We start from the raw sequence: 19531 nt of genomic DNA, 5'->3' as shown, positions 1-19531 counted from the left end.
CGGATGGACTCTACATGCCTGGTTCCCACCGTGAAGCATGGAGGAGGAGGTGTGATGGTGTGGGGGTGCTTTTCTGGTGACACTGTTGGGGATTTATTCAAAATTGAAGGCATACTGAACCAGCATGGCTACCACAGCATCTTGCAGCGGCATGCTATTCCATCCGGTTTGTGTTTAGTTGGACCATCATTTATTTTTCAACAGGACAATGACCCCAAACACACCTCCAGGCTGTGTAAGGGCTATTTGACCAAGAAGGAGAGTGATGGGGTGCTACGCCAGATGACCTGGCCTCCACAGTCACCAGACCTGAACCCAATCGAGATGGTTTGGGGTGAGAGGGACCGCAGAATGAAGGCAAAAGGGCCAACAAGTGCTAAGCATCTCTGGGAACTCTTTCAAGATTGTTGGAAGACCATTTCCGGTGACTACCTCTTGAAGCTCATCAAGAGAATGCCAAGAGTGTGCAAAGCAGTCATCAAAGCAAAAGGTGGCTACTTTGAAGAACCTAGAATATAAGACATATTTTCAGTTGTTTCACACTTTTTTGTTAAGCATACAATTCCACATGTGTTAATTCATAGTTTTGATGTCTTCAGTGTGAATGTACAATTTTCATAGTCATGAAAATACAGAAAAAATCTTTAAATGAAAAGGTGTGTCCAAACTTTTGGTCTGTACTGTATATCTATATGTGTAACTATAGATGCCGTAGTTGCAATCTCACTGGGGCCCTGGAGTCTAGGGGGCCCAAAAAGTCCCTTTGGCCCATATGAAAAGACCATGCATTACTGTTAAAGATCTGCAATAATTGGGGGCCCTGTTGGAGTTTTTAGATTCAAGTTACGCCACTGTACTGTATATGTTGTTCATATAGACTGGTGTCTACTTCAGTTAGGGGGATGGGTCCAATCTATCATTGGCATATGAAATGCTCCATACAGATAGGCAAAAGTAATTTAAGGGGTTGCCTCAAGTCATCCAGAAGAGTTGCTCATACCTAGCTCACAGACGAAATACTGAACGTGGCCCACCCTTATGTCCAATACATTCATGCCATGTCTTTACCAGCTAGCATTGCAGCGAGAGGCAGCTAGACAGGTTTATAGAATAATTACACATATTGTAGACTTTTATGAACCAAGAGACTAAAAAATTGAGATGTTAGATTCCAGTATAAAAAAAATATTATCCAGATGGATTGAAAGACAGAAAGACAGGAGTAATATATTATATACAAGGATTCATATGGATGCTCTGGATCAACATGTGTGGGCCCAGGGCCTGCGTCACCACCCGGAGCACCCGGGCAAGTACCGGGGCCCTGGACAAATGGGGGGCTCACTCAGTGGCGTACCCACAATGGCAGCAGACCACATGGCCGCTATGGAGTCCATGAGTCGGTGGGCCTGATCTCAGCTCTGAGGGCGTGATGACATCACGGAGACAGCAGAGACCAGAGACAGCAGAGACCGGAGCAGCTTGGGAACGGGGAGAGATGAGTACTTGTTTATTTATTTTTAATGTATGGAGCATTATAGGGGGCCCATTATACTGAATGGAGTAATATATGGGACCCATTATACTGTATGAAGTGAAATAGGGGGCCCATTATACTGAATGGAGTAATATATGGGGCCCATTGTACTGTATGGAGCAATACGTGGGGCCCATTATACTGAATGGAGCAATATATGGGACCATACTGTATAGAGTAATATATGGGGCCCATTATACTGTAAGAAGCGAAATAGGGGGCCCATAATACTGAATAGAGCGATATAGGGGGCCCATTATACTGAATGGAGTAATGTATGGGGTCCATTGTACTGTATGGAGCAATTAGTGGGGCCTATTATACTGAATGGAGCAATATATGGGACCCATTATACTGTATGGAGGACTATGTGGGGCCCATTATACTGAATGGAGCAATATATAGGACCCATTATACTGTATGGAGGACTATGTGGGGCCCATTATACTGAATGGAGCAATATATGGGACCCATTATACTATATGGAGGGCTATATGAGGCCCATTATACTGTATTGAGTAATATATGGGGCCCTTTATACTGTATGGAGAAATAATATAAGGGGCCCAAAATACTGTATGGAACAATATATGGGGCTATTATACTGTATAAAGCGCTATATGGGCATCATGAATCATGGTATGTGTTAAAGGTGCCCACTGAGACTATTTTGCCACCGTGGGCCCTAGTTCAGAAAATAATATTTCAGGTACCGGGTAGCAAACGTCTCTGTCATATTCTGTGACAAAGAAGGGGGCTGGCTTAGCTATTGAAATACGCAGCCAACCAGCCCCCTTCGCACAACACTTGGGTCATGTGCTGACATAGGAAAAGCTGTCCTGGGTCGGGCACAAACAGAAAGAGGACCTGCCAAGACTCAAGAGCAGAACTTACAGCTGAAGAATGAGGCACTTTTCTCGATGGGTGTGTGAACTATATTAGTAAATTGTATAATTTGTTAATCTGAGCACATTTAGGTACAATTTGTTTTAGCTGGACAACCTCTACAAATAATTTTCAAAAATAATCTTTTTTTTTCATGATTTTTGGATCCTCTTTTACAATATGCATAGATATGAAGTAAACATCTTTATCGTGTTGGACTTGTTTTCTGTATTCAGACTCGACATGCTTTTCCAAAACTTTATTTTCTCTATATCAGTTTTTGCAACTGCTCAATTTCAAAGCAAATAAATGATTTCTGTTCCATTTTATCTATATGTATTTTCCACTTTATCTACTTCATGATTAATCTGAACAATCTAAAAATAAAAAGCTAATGTCTCACCAAATTCCTGGAGCTTATAAAGCTCCTATTGCTTTGAACAAAGTGCAGTGATTTACTACCTCTTCACTGTATGTCATGCAGTAAACCAAGTAAAACATTGTTAATCTTTGAGTGTTACATCAATCCGTATGAGGCCTTTGGCACTGGTTTACCAAAGTACGTAAGCTAAAGAGTAGTGTTTTTTCTATCATTTAAAAAAAATGTTCTTTACTGTAATGGAGAGCAATTTCCTTGACCCCCCATGTTGTCCAAAATTGACCAAAAATAATTAAATGGATTGCTTGGATTCTGAACATTGATCAAGTTTTGGGGGACTTGAAAGGGGTTACCGAATAATAGTATAAATGGCATGACCTGCCAGCATGTGAACACTGCAGCTAATCATTGGGCACAGGGATCACATGCTGACCTTATAGGCACCATCCTTGAGGCCAGTGATTGTCCGTGATATTACAGCTGCCATACAAACAACGATCAATGAGGGTCCAAAGATGGTTTGGCAATCTGGGAATTTTGTTATTTTTTTCTTTTCTTTTTTTTTTTTGCACCAGATTATTTTTAACTCTGGGACAATGATTTTTTTATATTAAATAGCTTCTTCTTGGAGAGCTGGAAACAAATGGGTTAAACCTGCGCTGCCGTCAGAAAGATGATAAGAAGACAATGATCCACAGTGAGCGGTTTATTAATGAACATGTTTCGAAGTTTCAAACTTCTTAATCAGGACAAACCACAGAGATCACCGTGGTTTGTCCTAATGAAGACGCTTGAAATTGCGAAACGCGTTGACTAATAAACTGCATTCTGTAGATCTTTGTCTTCTCATCATCATTCTGACAGCAGTGCAGGTTTATCCCATTTGTTTCCAGCTCTCTGTTTCCTTCTCTGTGGGTCTGCAGCAGCCTAAGTTGTTTCAGTGGTTGTGAACAGACAACCTGACCAGGTGAGGAGAGGACAACTGTCCATTTGTTTCCCATCCTTTATCTGGATAAGATCCTAATGCGCTTTTTGTCCTTCCAGTGTTCACTACAATAGCTTTTTCTTACTATAGCTCATTAACAATTGATTGGTGTGGTGGTTCCAACTCTAACTCACCAAAGAAAAGGATGTGACTCAAATGTGTGTGGAACTGATCTGTAGTCAGTGGCTACAATGATATACAGAGTGTGTCTGCGTGGGTAGCCAACAAAGTGGATGCAATGCTTCACTAATTGGAAGAATGAAACATTAATGGTCAACCCTAAGGATAGGCCATCAATAGTCAAGTACCTTTGAAGGTAAATGAACCCATTGACAAGTCGATGGGGCGTTAGTTCCCCTGAAGACTTCCGATCATGCGCAGTGTACACCCGGCTTCAGAGGCTCAATGATGTGAGTGCACAAACACGTGCACATTCGCGAGATTTGTATAGCGCTGGCGATGACATCGCCTCTTGTAAGCCATGTTATCTTGCCCACCGGGGCGTGATAACATGCTAATATAAATCTTTCTTAATTTTCAAAAATTCTGAATTTATTATATGTATATAGAAAAATCTTTTCAGATCTTTACTGAAGCCATAAAGTAGGACAAAACACTGAGTAATAAATATTACACTTTTTATACTCATTACTTTCATTTGCTAATCAAAATGATCCATGAATGATCCATGAAATATTACTAGTAATAATATTATGTGCATCCTTGGATGTGAAAATGTAGTTACATTTTGAAAAATTGTAGGTAATTTGTCACCCACTTTTCCAGGTCATGCCCCTCCACTCCTCTTCAATGTCGCCCTACTTTGAAGCAATGCATTCCAAGAGGTTTTGGGAGAATACCTGGGAAAGGTCTCCATCTTTTCCAGGCGCTTCCAGGACATTTGAGAAACGTTGGCAAGTATGTTTATTTTGTATACATACAACAGCAGTAACACCAATTAGTCTTCCCTATTCCACAGGAATCCATCATGTATGTATGAAGTAAGTATAAGTTATTGTATGTGGGATCGGGGATAACAAACCTTAGGATGGAAAAGGACTATATATTCCCATGAAGTTTCCACCAAAAGTAAATAATGCAGTCCAAGATGAAGGTATGTGTAGCGCCCCATGGGCCAGTTGCCACAGTAGTGTTGCCTCTGTGGTGCCCCTGAGGGTTCAGTCGCCACAGGGGTACTGCACCTCAGATGAGGTGTGGTATCTCCTCTTCCAGGTAAGGATGGAGCATCTCACAGGACCCCACTTCACCACTCAACACTACACCACTCCTGTCCTGTAGGGGGCCTAAAGGCACCAGGGTGCTGCCCCGGTCCGGGATAGAGGAGATGGGGGGAACCAAAGATAGGGGGAACCATGTAGTGGGTGAGGGTGGAGGACACACTTTTAGGAAGCACTTATTGATTCATATTTAATCTATGGCCATCTTACCGTAAGTTCAAGGTCTTTGATTGTTGTCTTCTGTCAGGGTCCAGCAAGAGTATGTAGCTGGCTGAAGATACACGGTCCTCGTACTCTGGCCTTGAGACGAGGAGCTGGTCTGAGTTAACCACTGTCTCTACCCGGTCAGGGTCCTGTCCTAAGAAGGCCTTGGAGGGGAGCAGAGGAGATAGGCTCCACAGGCAAAGGGATCCCAGGGGGATATGGACGGAGCGGAGTCGCCACCTGTATTCTTCACTCTGGCTTAGCCAGAGGGATTCCTGCTGGAAGAGGGGTGACCGTCCCCCGATATCTGACTTTGTCACTTCACGTCTCAGTCAGAAAAGCCCGGCGGCTTAGTGGATCCCAGGGAGGATCACAAGCGGGAAGGGAAGGAGAAGGAGAAGGAGAAGGAGAGGAACACACTGACGGGGTCTCGACAGGTTCTCCTGATCTACCTGGGAAGTGCTGAACCCCCTTTCCGGTGGCCGCAGTAGGCAGTGTGTAGCAGAGAGAAGCTTTGCGGCTGAAAGTTCATCTAAAGTGAGTAAAGACCCAGATGACTTCATTCACCGCCTCCGCTTGTTTATTCCTGCGCGGTACTGCACCCATCATACCTCCTTACAGTTCTCCAACCACTGCCCTGAGGCCTACTCCGCCTGTGGGGAGTAGTACCAACCGAGCTGCCCAAAACACCAGCCTCAGAGGACTGTTGCAGCGCTGGTGGCCTTCACCAGAAACCACAGGTGGCGTAGTCGAACAAACCACTTATCCTAAAAGAAGCCCATTATTTTCATGTGACAGCCCTGGGCACGGAACGGGTCCAGGCCACGACTGCATCCCCTGCAACTCCTACACTGACCCGGCTCCGAGTAACCCCACCGCTCAGGGAGGGCGTCACACCTCCTTCACCGGAGGTGATATTACGCTTGGAAGCAGGAGGAGCTCCCCACATCAGGTAAACCCCACATGCACACACAAGTTCTGATCCCTGACCTGAAGGGGGAGCTCTACACCCTATTTTGGGGAGCTGCCTTTGCCGGCTGGGGGGGCAGTGAGTGTGAGAGGGAAGGGAGAGGGGGAGAAAGCAGCAGAAAGAGAAGGAGAAAGTTCTGGGGAGCAGAGCACGTGAAGAGCTCACCCCAGGCAGTGAAGTAGAGGACGCCAGAGTCATGGGTTGTACAGGATTGCACGTCCCGGCAACCGAATCTGGGGGGGACAGGAGACTGCAAGTTTTCTGGCCACAAGCAGAAGCCTGGCAGCACAGCGGCATAACTAGAGCCTGGAGCTGCACCCAAGATGGCAGTACCCATTATAAGTTCGTACCGCCTGCTAGTATGGAGCTTAGGGTAGGAGTGAAGAAAAGGGACCACAGGATAGCTCACAGGCAGCGGGGCCCGCAATGGAGAAGTGCAGCAGGCAGGCCTCCAAACCCATCTGACAGGGTGGACTCCGATTGCTTCCAGGCTGACCGGACCCTCCTGGACCCAGTGACCAGTGCCCCGGACTCCACAGGTTTCTCTGCAGTAAAGGTAGCCGAACTGCATTCCTCGTGTCTGTCTTCTTCTTCTGCACATCCCCGCAGCTGTGCTACCACCGTGACTATCATCACTGCTGCCGCCCTGCTCTCTGCACCCTGTTTCCCCTGCCGCCATCCTTCATATAAGCTTCCTCAATCCCTGGGGGTCCGCTTCGCCTGTGGGAAGTGTTTCATCCCAGCTGCTCTACCATCTATCCCCCAGCGTCCACACAGCAGCGCTGGCCATCCCTGAACAGGCACCACAGGTGGCGTCACATAAAGACTACAAATCCCCTGTAAATACTCCCTTCATCTGCTCGGCCAGGGCCACGGAGCTGGGCCATTGCCACCGTGACCTCCCTGGAAGACTGCCAGCCCGGCTACCGAGTACCCTAGGCCCTTACAGCCGCTGCATATGGAATCCAACAGCTCCAAACCATATGTCCGTTTGGGGCCCATTTACTATGTCAGGAGTATTCCCTGACGTATGCCTCCGATAGACATATACGGTGGCATAAGGCGGCCATTAACTCCCACTGTAAAATAAAATGTTTGCAATGGGGTACATGTTTCCCTCTGTATGGGAAAGATCAGAAACACTGCCTAATTTCTTTTTATATAAGAAACACATGTCCATGGTTTTATTAAATTCTGCCAAGTATTTAATATATTACAAATTGTAGCAATTAGCAATATACTTGAGTAAAAGGGAGGCCATAATGTTGTATCAGGATTAACACAGCAGATATCAACTATGTTGCAAGTGCCAGCACTGTCCAAAGTACTTTTATAATCTATGTAAATTTGGATAAATAAGTTTATAAAACTGAACTGCTCATGTCCTGGAGAAGTTTATAAGAAAAGAAACCCAATTTTAGGAAGAAAGATAAGATGTTTAATGAAAGAACACATTGGGTTTGCCATACACCTTAGATAGTGGCTATCCTGACCAGCCTGTCCATAAACATGCACGCTCAGCTCGTTCCAAGACTTAAGGCCCCGTCACAGATAACGAGATCGCTAGAGAGATCGTTATTACGTCACGGTTTTGCGATCGCTGGAGAGTCGTTTCATGATCGCTGGGGAGCTGTCAAACATGCAGAACTTCCCAACGATTTCAGCCGCCCTAGCGATCTAACTAACGATCTGGGCGGTCGTTGGGACGCTTTCACACAGCAGCTATTTCAACGATCCACACCTTGATAGGGACTGTACTGTGTCACAAAGGCGTGCATAAAATTACTTTTCCGCGCCCCCTCATCTCCGCAAAATCAGGACTCAGTCGAATGAACGGATATCAACAGCCCGGAGAATTCTGCTAGGATCTGCAATCCAGCATGAGGTCAGAAACAAAGGACGGAATCGCTATTCTGTTGCCTTCTTTATGCACGGCGGAAAATGAGAACGCTGTAGCGACCACCAATCGGGCATGAGGGGCACGGAAAAGTCCAATTTATGCACGCCTACGTGTCTCAGTTCTGAATCGCTAACAAGGTCGTTGATAAGGTGTCAAATACAGCAATGCACACTGTCCAGCGGGAGCGGAACGACCCAGGAATGGTCCAGGAAGCTTTGTAACAATCAGCGATCTCACAGCAGGGGCCTGATCGTTGCTACCTGTCAGACATAACGAGATCGCTAGCGAGATCGCTATTGCGTCACAAAAAGCGTGACGTATCAACGATCTCGCTAGCGATCTCGTTATGTGTGACGAGGCCTTAAGAAGTAGGAAGCTCTTGGTTGGTGACTTTCTCCCAAGAGTTAAGGCCCCGTCACACTTAGCGACGCTGCAGCGATCCCGACAACGATACGACCTGTCAGGGATCGTTGCTGCGTCACTATGTGGTCGCTGGTGAGCTGTCAAACAGGCAGGCTCACCAACGATCAGGGGAGCAGCGACATCGTGGAAAGAATCTTTCCACGATGTCCTGCTCCTGGTTACCAGCCTGCTAAAGCAGGAGCAGGCTGGTAACCATGGTAAACATCGGGTTACTAGGGGCACACGCGCACCTAGTAACCCGCTGTTTATCATGGTTACCACTCTGCTACGGTGAGCGGGAGGTTACCGGTCACTTTAGCAGGCTCGCAACCATGATAAACAGCGGGTTACTAGGTGCGTGTGTGCCCCTAGTAACCCGATGTTCATCATGGTTACCAGCCTGATCGCTGCTCCCGCTGGTCACACACAGCGATGTGTGCTGACCAGCGGGAGGGCAACGACCAAAAAAAGGTCCAGGACATTCTGCAGCGATCAGCGACCTCACAGCAGGGGCCTGATCGTTGCAAAGTGTCACACATAGCGACATCGCTGGTGAGGTCGCTGTTGCGTCACCAAAACCGTGACACAGCAGCGATCTCGCTAGCGATCTCGCTATGTGAGACGGGGGGCTTTAATGCATTGGGGAAAACTGTCCTAATCTTCCCCATCAGAGGGGAATCAAAAGACTCACATAGGAGGGTTTGAGCAATGTACATGTAATGTGTACAGCCAGCTTAAGACAAGTGTATACTGCATTCACTGCAAACATACAATCACCACCACAGCTCTGTTATCTTATCACACTTTCTGCAGAGCACCAGATAATCTCCCAGGAAAGTCTTTTTATCTCATTCCTTACCTAGATATGTTAAATATAAAGCTAGGGATGTTGAAGTTTGCTTTGCATTTATAGCCCAGAGCATGCTAAAAGCTAATTATGTACCGCAAGATTTATACCATTTAATGACTGTAAATTTCTTTTAAAGTGTGCCTGAAATTTCACCCAAAACCAGAGTAAAAGCTTGGTCTTGCTGCCCTCATCCACTATAGCAGAGTTTCCCCACCGGTGGATCTCCAGCTGTTGCAAAACTACAACTCTTATCATGCCCTGATTGCTGTCATCTGTCAGGACATGATGGGAATTATACGTTTGCAACAATTTGAAAGCCACAAGTTAGGGAACAATCCCGTAGTGGATCAGCGCAGAAAGACCAGGTTTTTACATGTTTTCACCCTGCCCTATAGCAAGATTTGCTATTAGTGTACTTACCAGTCCAATATGTCCAAAAATTGTCCTTATTCTCATGCTCTGTAAGTTGCCATCCACTCTTTTCAAATTGGTATTTTTCATTGTCATTGTCATTCTGCCAGTATTATAGGTACTGAAACATCTGTTAGTTCACTCCCCAGAATGCATTGTGCACTGACATTCCTCAATACCTTGCCTGCCCTGAAATATAATCCTACGTCTCTTTTCTGCCTGTATACAAATTGACAGCAGGAGAAGAGGGACAAAAGTAAGATCCTACTTCCTGTAGGGAGATGAAGACCCACCCCGCTAACTGTAATCCATCTAGATTTGTCCTTCTCACGCTAGATGATGTACTATTCTGTCATGTAGTGAGTGTTGGTGTATGTAAGGGGTTCACGAGCAGAGGTGTATCCACATAGGGCAGGTGCTAGCTCTGATCACTGCTCTTTAATCCCATAAATGTTGCTGTCAATCACTTAGAGTGGCATTTAAGTCATGATTATGGGGTGCTGCCGAAGTAAATGTGGCTCTTGCTATAAACTGCAAGTATTGCACTATATGTAGCAAGCAATCGAACGATTGCAATAGAAATCAATCATAATGTCCCAAAATTCTACGATTAAAAACTAGAGCTTAGCATGCAAAAAACAAGCCATCTATAACAGCTCAAAGTTATGGGTCTCGGAGAAAGGCGTCACAAACCAAATTCAATTTTTTTTTTACAAAATTCAGAATATTTTTTAGACCTTTGAAATAATGAAAAATGAAAATAAACTAACTTGGTATCATCATAATTGTACTGAACCTGAGAATAATTTTGCCAGGTCATATTTATTGCACAATGAAAAAAAAAGGATAAAAAAAAATGAAACACGAAAACAATACCGGTATTATGTGTTTTTTAACCACTTCATCACACCACAGTCCATTGTATGGTAAAGCGAATGGCGTCATTCTAAAGTACAACTCATCCCGCAATAAACAATCCCTCATAAGGCTATGCAAATGGAAAAATAGAAAACTTATGTGACGCCTCGCTAGCCCTACCCTGGGAGATGGGGGACTCGGAGTCGGGTCCTGTGATGTAGAGATGGGGTGCAGCCGTGGCCCGGACCCGCTCCGTGCCCAGGGTCGTCACACTAAAACAAAGAGATGGTACGGGCTTATACGGGTTGAGTGGCTGATCTCGACTACGCCACCTGTGGCACCTGGTGAAGGCCATCAGCACTGCTGCAGTCCGCTGAGGCATGGTGTTATCACAGCCGTCGTTGTTACTACTCCCCACAGGCGGAGCAGGGCCTCAGGGCAGAGGGACAGGATGGAGGGGGTAGTAGTCTAGGTAGTCTGGTGCTGCGTAGTGCGGTGCAGTGCAGAATAAGAGTCCGGAGGCCATAGGGGTTAACTTCCAGGGTTTTTACTCACGTTGAAGAGTACAGCTGCAAGGCTTCTCCCTGCTCCTCGCGGAGTTCTGCGGTCACCAGAGACGAGGGTCCGATAACCTCCGAGTAAGTCCAGCGTTCAATCAGGACCCCGCACCAGAGTGTTCCTAGACTTCAGACCGGGTCCCTTTCCTGTCTGTGTGTGTAGATAGGCCGGGTCTCCCTCTGAACTTCTCTCAGAAAAGGGGTACGGGTGGCAGCTCCGCTCCTTCCGTTACCCGGTGGGATCCTCAGGGCCTACCGGGCTTTCCCGACTAGGACGTGGAGTAGCAAGGTCGGGTGTCGGGGGCCGGTACCCCTCTTGCAGCCGGAATCCCTCTGAAAATATCAGGTTGGCGAGGACAGGTGGCGTACACCGCTCCGTCTGCATCCTCCCTGGGATCCATTTGCGGTGGAGCTACACTCTAAAGCTCCGGGCCTTCTTGGTCATGGTCCTCGACCGGGCTGAGACATACATTATCTGCAGCCTGCCCCTCGACCCAAGGCCGAGGTACGAGGGGCCGTGTCCCTGTCCTCTGCTGGTCCACACAGGATCCACGCTCAGGTAGGAGAGATCACAATGAGATAACGATCAAAAGACCAAGAGCCAAAAATGGCTGTGTATTAAATATGAAATTTACAGTGTCACTAAAATGTGAGTCCTCCACCCTCACCCACTAAATGGTTCCCCTATCTCTTGGTTCCCCAGTCTCCCGATAACCAGGAGAGCAGCACCTAGTGCATTCTAGCCCCCTCTGGTGGGAGAAGTGTGGTGTTGGATATGAAGGAAGGGTCCTGACCATCGCACAGTTCTTACCTCAGAGGAGGAACACTACATTCCATTAGAGAAGTGCAGCATCCCTGTGGCGGTCGAACCCTCAGGGGCGCCACACTTATGGATCTTGGAAGAAGGGAAGGAGAAACCAAAAGCGCAAAAACAAACAAACGCTGTTGTGAGAAAAGTTTAAGGAGAAGCTCTTCATTTTTCTAACATGTCTGTTTTAGTAAATATACGTATTCCCTGTGAAATTACAATGCTGGGGACCCTGTTCTTAGAAATTTGTGTTGTTCAGGTTTTACTCCTTGAAAAATTGGAATTAAATTGTAGCTGATACTTTGTAAAACTTTCTTTTTTTCATTTGCAAATTCAGTTTTATTAAAGTTTAAATCAAATTAACACAGCGAGTCAAAGAGACTATAAAGAAGAAATCTACGAAGAAGAAGAAAAGTTTCTAAAACTTTTGACAAGTCAAGTTCTTAGTCGAGAAGCAAAAATTGTGTCCATTCGCTTTTGGTCCATGACCCCAAGTCATCAAAACTTTGTACTCCAATCTTAGGGCTTGTTTACATGTTTTGTTTTTGCCGCAGTAAAAATGCAGCATTTTACTGCACCAGCAAAGTGAATGAAATGCACTTGTATTGAGCGAGGTTGTGCACGCCTAGTCGGCATGTGACAGGAAGTATGCAAATTGCATACTTGCGGCCCTGGCCCGCTTGCTCCCAACAGCGAATTATCCTGACAGCATGCACAATGCGCGCTGTGAGGATTCACAAGTCTGCAGTAGACGGAACAACGGAAACTGATACATTACATAACCAGCTGAAATATATGTCACATGAAAGCCATATCATTATAGCTTTATTTGGACAAATGAATTAAGCCGCATGTGTAAATCATTGAATTCTGCTTTTTCATCCTATCTCATTACCACAAGTGTATAACATCCGGCCCTTGACCTGCAACCTGCTTTTACTAACATGTGAAAGAATGGCCGGTGGTGCAGAGCTCACTGATACCAGCGCAGTCCTGTAATAGGAGCCACCGGTGCAACAAGTCTATTCGTGACTAAATATTCCAAGATAAACTGTGAGTGGTATTATTGGTGGAGACCACGTGAAGTTACAGAACGTAATGCATAAATGTCTCCAACGCTGGGATGACTCCATAACTGCACAGTCCAGACCTCCACTGGTATTAACATCAGCACAAAAAGCTTCATGGCCGAGCAGCTGCATGCAGCCTTACATCACCAAGCACGATGCCGAGTGTCAAATGGAGTGGGGTAAAGCCGCCACTACTGGGCTCAGGAGGAAATATGTTCTGTGCAGTGATGGGTCACAAATCTCTATCTGGCATCTGGTGGACGAGTCTGAGTTTGGGGAATACCAGGAGAATATTACCCGCCTGACTGCATTGTGCTCTCTGTAAAGTTTGGTGGAGAAGTGAATGAGATTACTTTTCAGCGGTCGGCATTGGTCGCTTAGTTATAGTGAAGGGAAATCTTAATTATTCAACATACAAGACATTTTGGGTAATTGTAGCTTCCAACTTTGTGAGAACGGTGTGAAGAAGGTCCATTTCTGTTCCCCATGACTGTGCCCAGAGCACATGGTCCATAAAGACATGGTTGGGGGGAGTTTAGTGTGAAAGAACTTGGCCCTGACAGAGCCTGGATGTCAACTCCATAGGACACCATTGGACTGCTCTACATGGGAGATTGTGACCCCGGCCCTCTCCTACAACATCAAACATGGTTGGGGGGAGTTTAGTGTGAAAGAACTTGAGTGGCCCTGACAGAGCCTGGACGTCAACTCCATAGGACACCATTGGACTACTCCGTATTGGAGAATGTGATCCCGGCCCTCTCCTGCAACATCAAACAAATGTTTTTCTGGATCAATGGGCCAAAAATTCCCACAGACACCTCCAAGATCTTGTAGAAATCCTTCCCAGAAAAGAGGAAGATATTATAGCTGCAAATGGGGAGGAACATTCCATATTAATGATTATGGATTTAGAATGGGAAGTTATAAAAGCTCCTGTAGGTGTAGTGTGTAGGTGTCCCAATACTTTTGCCCATAGTCTATCTCGTAACCAGCTGTCACCAATGCATTAGCATAGAGCTCATGTCGATGCTAACTTCCTGCCTAGTCAATAAAGACTGCAAAGCAAATAGCATAATGCTATCTGAAAGAATAATAGACGTAGAGCAGTAATATTATAAGCCACTTGGCCACAGTTACAGAAAACCCAGGTCTAAATATCACAGAGGATTCAGTTTGATGCAGCAAGGGAAGTGATGACTCACTAACTGAGCGCTATCATCCGGTTATCTGTATACAGTGTATATCCTCAACAGATAACTCATCTTAGACTTTAATGGATGTGCTATAAATTTCAGAGCTCATAACATTGGAAAGTGAAAAGTAATTATATTAATGGGCATCTCTCAACAGGATAGAAGCCTGAAAGGAGTATTATTGGTACTAAAGGAGTCATATTGTTACAACCGCTACCCTCTATGGGACTCCTGCCAATCAGAATTACTGGCAATCCTCCACTGGCCGCAACTCACATCATAACCACTGGGTGGCCACATATTGACACATAAAGCATAAACCTCTCCCGACAGAGTATCACAAGTTTTTTTTCCAAGCTGGATCAAGCCAATAGGAAAAGTAAGGAACAACACATCTATAGATGCAAAGCCAATAAGTCTCAGTCATTGGGAAATATTAGCAGTTAATAACTCTGCATAATAATATTTAACATTATTTTTGCAAGACATTTTGTTAAATATTGAGTTTTAATACAAAATAAAGTTTTATAAGCACTGACTATAGTTCTAGGTAATATTTAAGTTGAAAGTGTAATACAATGGAAAAATATACTTACCCAACCCCAAATTGCAATTCGCTGTTCATCAATGAATCCCATTTCAATAAATTTTCTAAAATGATAAAAGTAACAATTACCAGCTAAGAAAACAATAATACACAATAGCATGGTCACTACCAGTGATCTGGGAGGAAATATCAGGAGTGGTGGTGAAAGCATGAGGCATTTGGCAGAGAACAGAAATAGAATTGCAAATATTCTAGTATTGCGCCATTTGTTATTTTGAGCCCAAACTGAGTTTTAGTTAGTAAAAAAAACAAACCTTTATTGGATGGCTACACAGAATATAAATGGAGGGGAAAACATCTATAAGTAATCCAGAGCAAAATCCAACTTACAGATTTGTCTCAGATTTTGTTGCATATTTGCTGCTGCAATCACCCTATACATTGTAAAGAGCAAAAATTTGCAGCATAAATTTAAAATCTGCGCCAAGTTTTTGCAGATTTTTTTTTACAGTGTGAAGATGATGTTTGATCTTCTGGTACTGGTATGCTGAAGATTTCTGACCCTGAATGTATGTTCACACAACTACATTATCCTGTTGCTAATTGTGTTCCAAATCTGTGGCATATCCACAAGAAAAATGTAGTTTTATGTGCTACTACTGCTGTGAAAATCCTCAGTTGAGACATTCTCAAATTATTTATATTAGCAAATTCTATTAGTCAGAATCTGCTGTATTTCTGTTGTTGGAGAAGATTTTCAGGGCATTGTTAGAGTAAGTGAACTCAATGTTTTTTTCAGGTGATTTACAGTACAGACCAAAAGTTTGGACACACCTTCTCATTTAAAGATTTTTTCTGTATTTTCATGACTATGAAAATTGTACATTCACACTGAAGGCATCAAAACTATGAATTAACACAGGTAGAATTATATACTTAACAAAAAAGTGTGAAACAACTGAAAATATGTCTTATATTCTAGGTTCTTCAAAGTAGCCACCTTTTGCTTTGATGACTGCTTTGCACACTCTTGGCATTCTCTTGATGAGCTTCAAGAGGTAGTCACCAGAAATGGCTTTCACTTCACAGGTGTGCCCTGTCAGGTTTAATAAGTGGGATTTCTTGCCTTATAAATAAGGTTGGGACCATCAGTTGTGTTGTGCAGTAGTCTGGTGGATACACAGCTGATAGTCCTACTGAATAGACTGTTAGAATTTGTATTATGGCAAGAAAAAAGCAGCTAAGTAAAGAAAAACGAGTGACCATCATTACTTTAAGAAATGAAGGTCAGTCAGTGCGAAAAATTGGGAAAACTTGTGTCCCCAAGTGCAGTTGCAAAAACCATCAAGCGCTACAAAGAAAATGGCTCACATGAGGACCGCCCCAGGAAAGGAAGACCAAGAGTCACCTCAGCTTCTGAGGATAAGTTTATCCGAGTCACCAGCGTCAGAAATCGCAGGTTAACATCAGCTCAGATTAGAGACCAGGTCAATGCCACACAGAGTTCTAGCAGCAGACACATCTCTTCAACAACTGTTAAGAGGAGACTTTGTGCAGCAGGCCTTCATGGTAAAATAGCTGCTAGGAAACCACTGCTAAGGACAGGCAACAAGCAGAAGAGACTTGTTTGGGCTAAAGAACACAAGGAATGGACATTAGACCAGTGGAAATCTGTGCTTTGGTCTGATGAGTCAAAATTTGAGATCTTTGGTTCCAACCACCGTGTCATTGTGCGACACAGAAAAGGTGAACGGATGGACTCTACATGCCTGGTTCCCACCGTGAAGCATGGAGGAGGAGGTGTGATGGTGTGCGGGTGCTTTGCTGGTGACACTGTTGGGGATTTATTCAAAATTGAAGGCATACTGAACCAGCATGGCTACCACAGCATCTTGCAGCGGCATGCTATTCCATCTGGTTTGCGTTTAGTTGGACCATAATTTATTTTTCAACAGGACAATGACCCCAAACACACCTCCAGGCTGTGTAAGGGCTATTTGACCAAGAGGGGGAGTGATGGGGTGCTATGCCAGATGACCTGGCCTCCGCAGTCACCCATATTTTGGTACAGATTCTACACAAAAATCTACATTAAAAAATTTTCAAATCTCTTCGCAATAAGTTTTTTTTTTGTCAAAGGTGGATTTTTTGCCTCAGTATAGCGGTTTTGATGCATTTTTTGGTGAAGCTGTTGCAGCAGAGATGCACCAAAAATGTGCTATGTCAAATCGTAAATTAGAGCAAAATGTGCATTTTGCACAGCTTTTACTTCAGTTTTAATGCCTTTTGGCAAGGTTTTTGCCAGGGCTGTGGAGTCAGAGTCGTGGAGTCGGATTTCATTTTGCTGGAGTCGGAGTTGGAGTCGGTATAAAATGAACCGACTCCGACTCCTAAAATATATAATAAATTGGTACAGCAGCAGTATGTGCTGTAAATGTTTTCAGAAGGTTTTGGGAAAGTTATGAAATGTCCTATAAATGTCTGTTCTGTCCCTGATCTAAGGATCTTGGCTTTTAGTTGAGATGGATCTGTGCGGCACTTTATGTACACACTCAGTAGTGAGGCCGAGCTGTGGAGTCGGAGTTGGAGTAAGTGGTTTGGCTTACCGACTCCACAGCCTTGGTTTTTGCAGTGAAAGCGCGTCAAAAACTCATCCTATCGCTACTCCCCATGTTATAATAAAAAATGCTTCAAAAACCAAATGACAAATACAAAAACATCAAAAGCCGCATCAAAATAGTGTCCTTACAAAACCACACCAAAAAACATATTTTTCAGATTTAGTTTTTAGATGTGAATTTTTCAGCCAGAAAATCCATGTCTAATATCTCAGTTTGAAATAATAATGATCTATTTCAGAGAAGGTTTCCACAATTACCTTGCTAGACCTTCAGCAAATTACACGCCATCCCTCCCTGCACTTTAAGTGTATGTGCACAAAGTGTCTTTTAGGTGTTTTTCCTTAAGCGACTTCTTTGGCGTCTTCTCGGCTGGTTTATCGGTGGCTTGGCCATCATAATTTTAGTTGTTTTACTTGTATATATAAAACAGTGAACGTCTTCCAAACAGAAGCCATCTGAAGAACACACTGCTCCACAGTTTTCGAAGCCTTAATTGGTTAGAAGAAACTCAAAAAGACCGAGCATATGTACAGCCAGTCGTTTTGACACTGCAATGCATATGTTCATTTTATTTCGCATTCATTAAACGCTTTTTCAGGTGGTTTCCTTATGCGAAGTTGCCTAAAAAGCCACTGTGTGCACATACCCTAAGACATTTTAGCACTGCTGATGACACCTCCATGACACATAGATTTCTCTATACACAACATTACTAAAGTTTCCTTTGAAATGTCATTCAGCTTATAACAACACCTTCCCTGTAACACCAGTTTTGGAGAAAGTTTAACATTTTTGCTCTTAATATGACACATCGTACTGTAGATCTGCATAGAAATTGTATATTAATTACTTTGTTGCAGTGTTTTATGATGTTGGATAATATTTGTATTACATAGTTACTATGCTATTCTATAATAATCTTCCCATTCCAGGTCTTTAGTCAGTGCTCTTTAATAGATTCCATATGCTTAGAAAGTACATCACATTTTACTTAAAGAACGATCCCATGACCTGATTGATCTTAACAACCAAGTGTTGAAATGTTGGTTACTTTACATAATCTCACAGTTTGCTTAAGAACATTGGAACAGTATCAGATTCAATAGAGAACAGGGTTGTAGTCCCTGGAGGAACCATTGACACTGATATGGTAAATCTGAAAAAGTGTGGATTTACTTAATACACAAAATCTGTTAATGAGGAACAAGCCAGATATTTGGATGATTGGTAACACATGGATAGAACACATCTCTCCATATCAGCAGGATACACAACACTACATAAATCTGAACATAATGCCCACTTGTTATGTTTGTAAAGTGTTTATTTAAGAAATCCACTTGAGAACCTCTTAGGAAATGCGTTCCTGAGTCCAAATGCAAGTTTATCGTCTAGAAATAAAATTATAAAATTGTTTTTTATGTGAATCGGAATACAAGGAGACTTGAATTACTGCAGTCCTTTACTTTCTCCCTATTGACAGAAAATATGGAGGAGTTGCTGCCACAGTGAGTATCTTGGTGTTCCTTCAGTGATGTGCTTGGATAGACACCTCACTGTCTACATAACAGTTTGATTTCTAAATTAATATTAGAACATTAGAAATTAACTGTTTATTTTAAGGAAGTTGAGAATTATTAGATTTGAAATACTGCAGACCTTTACTTCCTCCCTGCTGAAAAAAGTAGATAAAATGGCTCACATGTGCATTAAGCACATACATCATACCAATTAGCTTTTTAGGCACTTTATAGCACCAGCATGCTGGTCTTTGTGTCATTTATAGATATTTTTTCCCTAACCTAGCTGTTCGATTTCCCTGATTTTGATCTTTCACCATTCACTTGAATTAATCTTTTTACAGTATAACCACTGTATCATATAACCAACTGTTTGTCAGCATTAACAAAGTGAACCCTGGATTGTCTGCCCATTCTCCTGACCATTTTGTCCATGGTATGAACCCAGCTCCACTATTGTCTGGCCTTAGTCTACAAGTCTACAGTCACTCTATGTGACTGCAGACTTGTGAATTCTCACTTTGCACACACTGTGTGCTGCGGGGATTTTCCAGTGCTAGATCCAGGAGCGACGGACACGTGATCGCAAGTAT

General features: G+C 43.7%; 1 protein-coding gene across 1 annotated transcript in view; it reads right to left on the bottom strand.

Moving 5' to 3' along the window:
• Nucleotides 1-19531, bottom strand: part of FAP (fibroblast activation protein alpha) — a 195649-nt gene that overhangs the window by 16793 nt on the left and 159325 nt on the right. The window contains exon 21 of the mRNA XM_073647054.1: nt 14847-14901. Coding sequence (XP_073503155.1) covers nt 14847-14901 — 55 coding nt within the window. The remainder of the gene's footprint in view (nt 1-14846; nt 14902-19531) is intronic.

This window comes from Phyllobates terribilis, unplaced genomic scaffold, assembly GCF_046119375.1.
Source record: "Phyllobates terribilis strain yellow unplaced genomic scaffold, ASM4611937v1 Scaffold_9__5_contigs__length_417890890, whole genome shotgun sequence".
Lineage (NCBI taxonomy): Eukaryota > Metazoa > Chordata > Amphibia > Anura > Dendrobatidae > Phyllobates > Phyllobates terribilis.
Note: the sequence above shows the minus strand (reverse complement) of the source record. Positions and strands in the feature narration are given on the sequence as shown.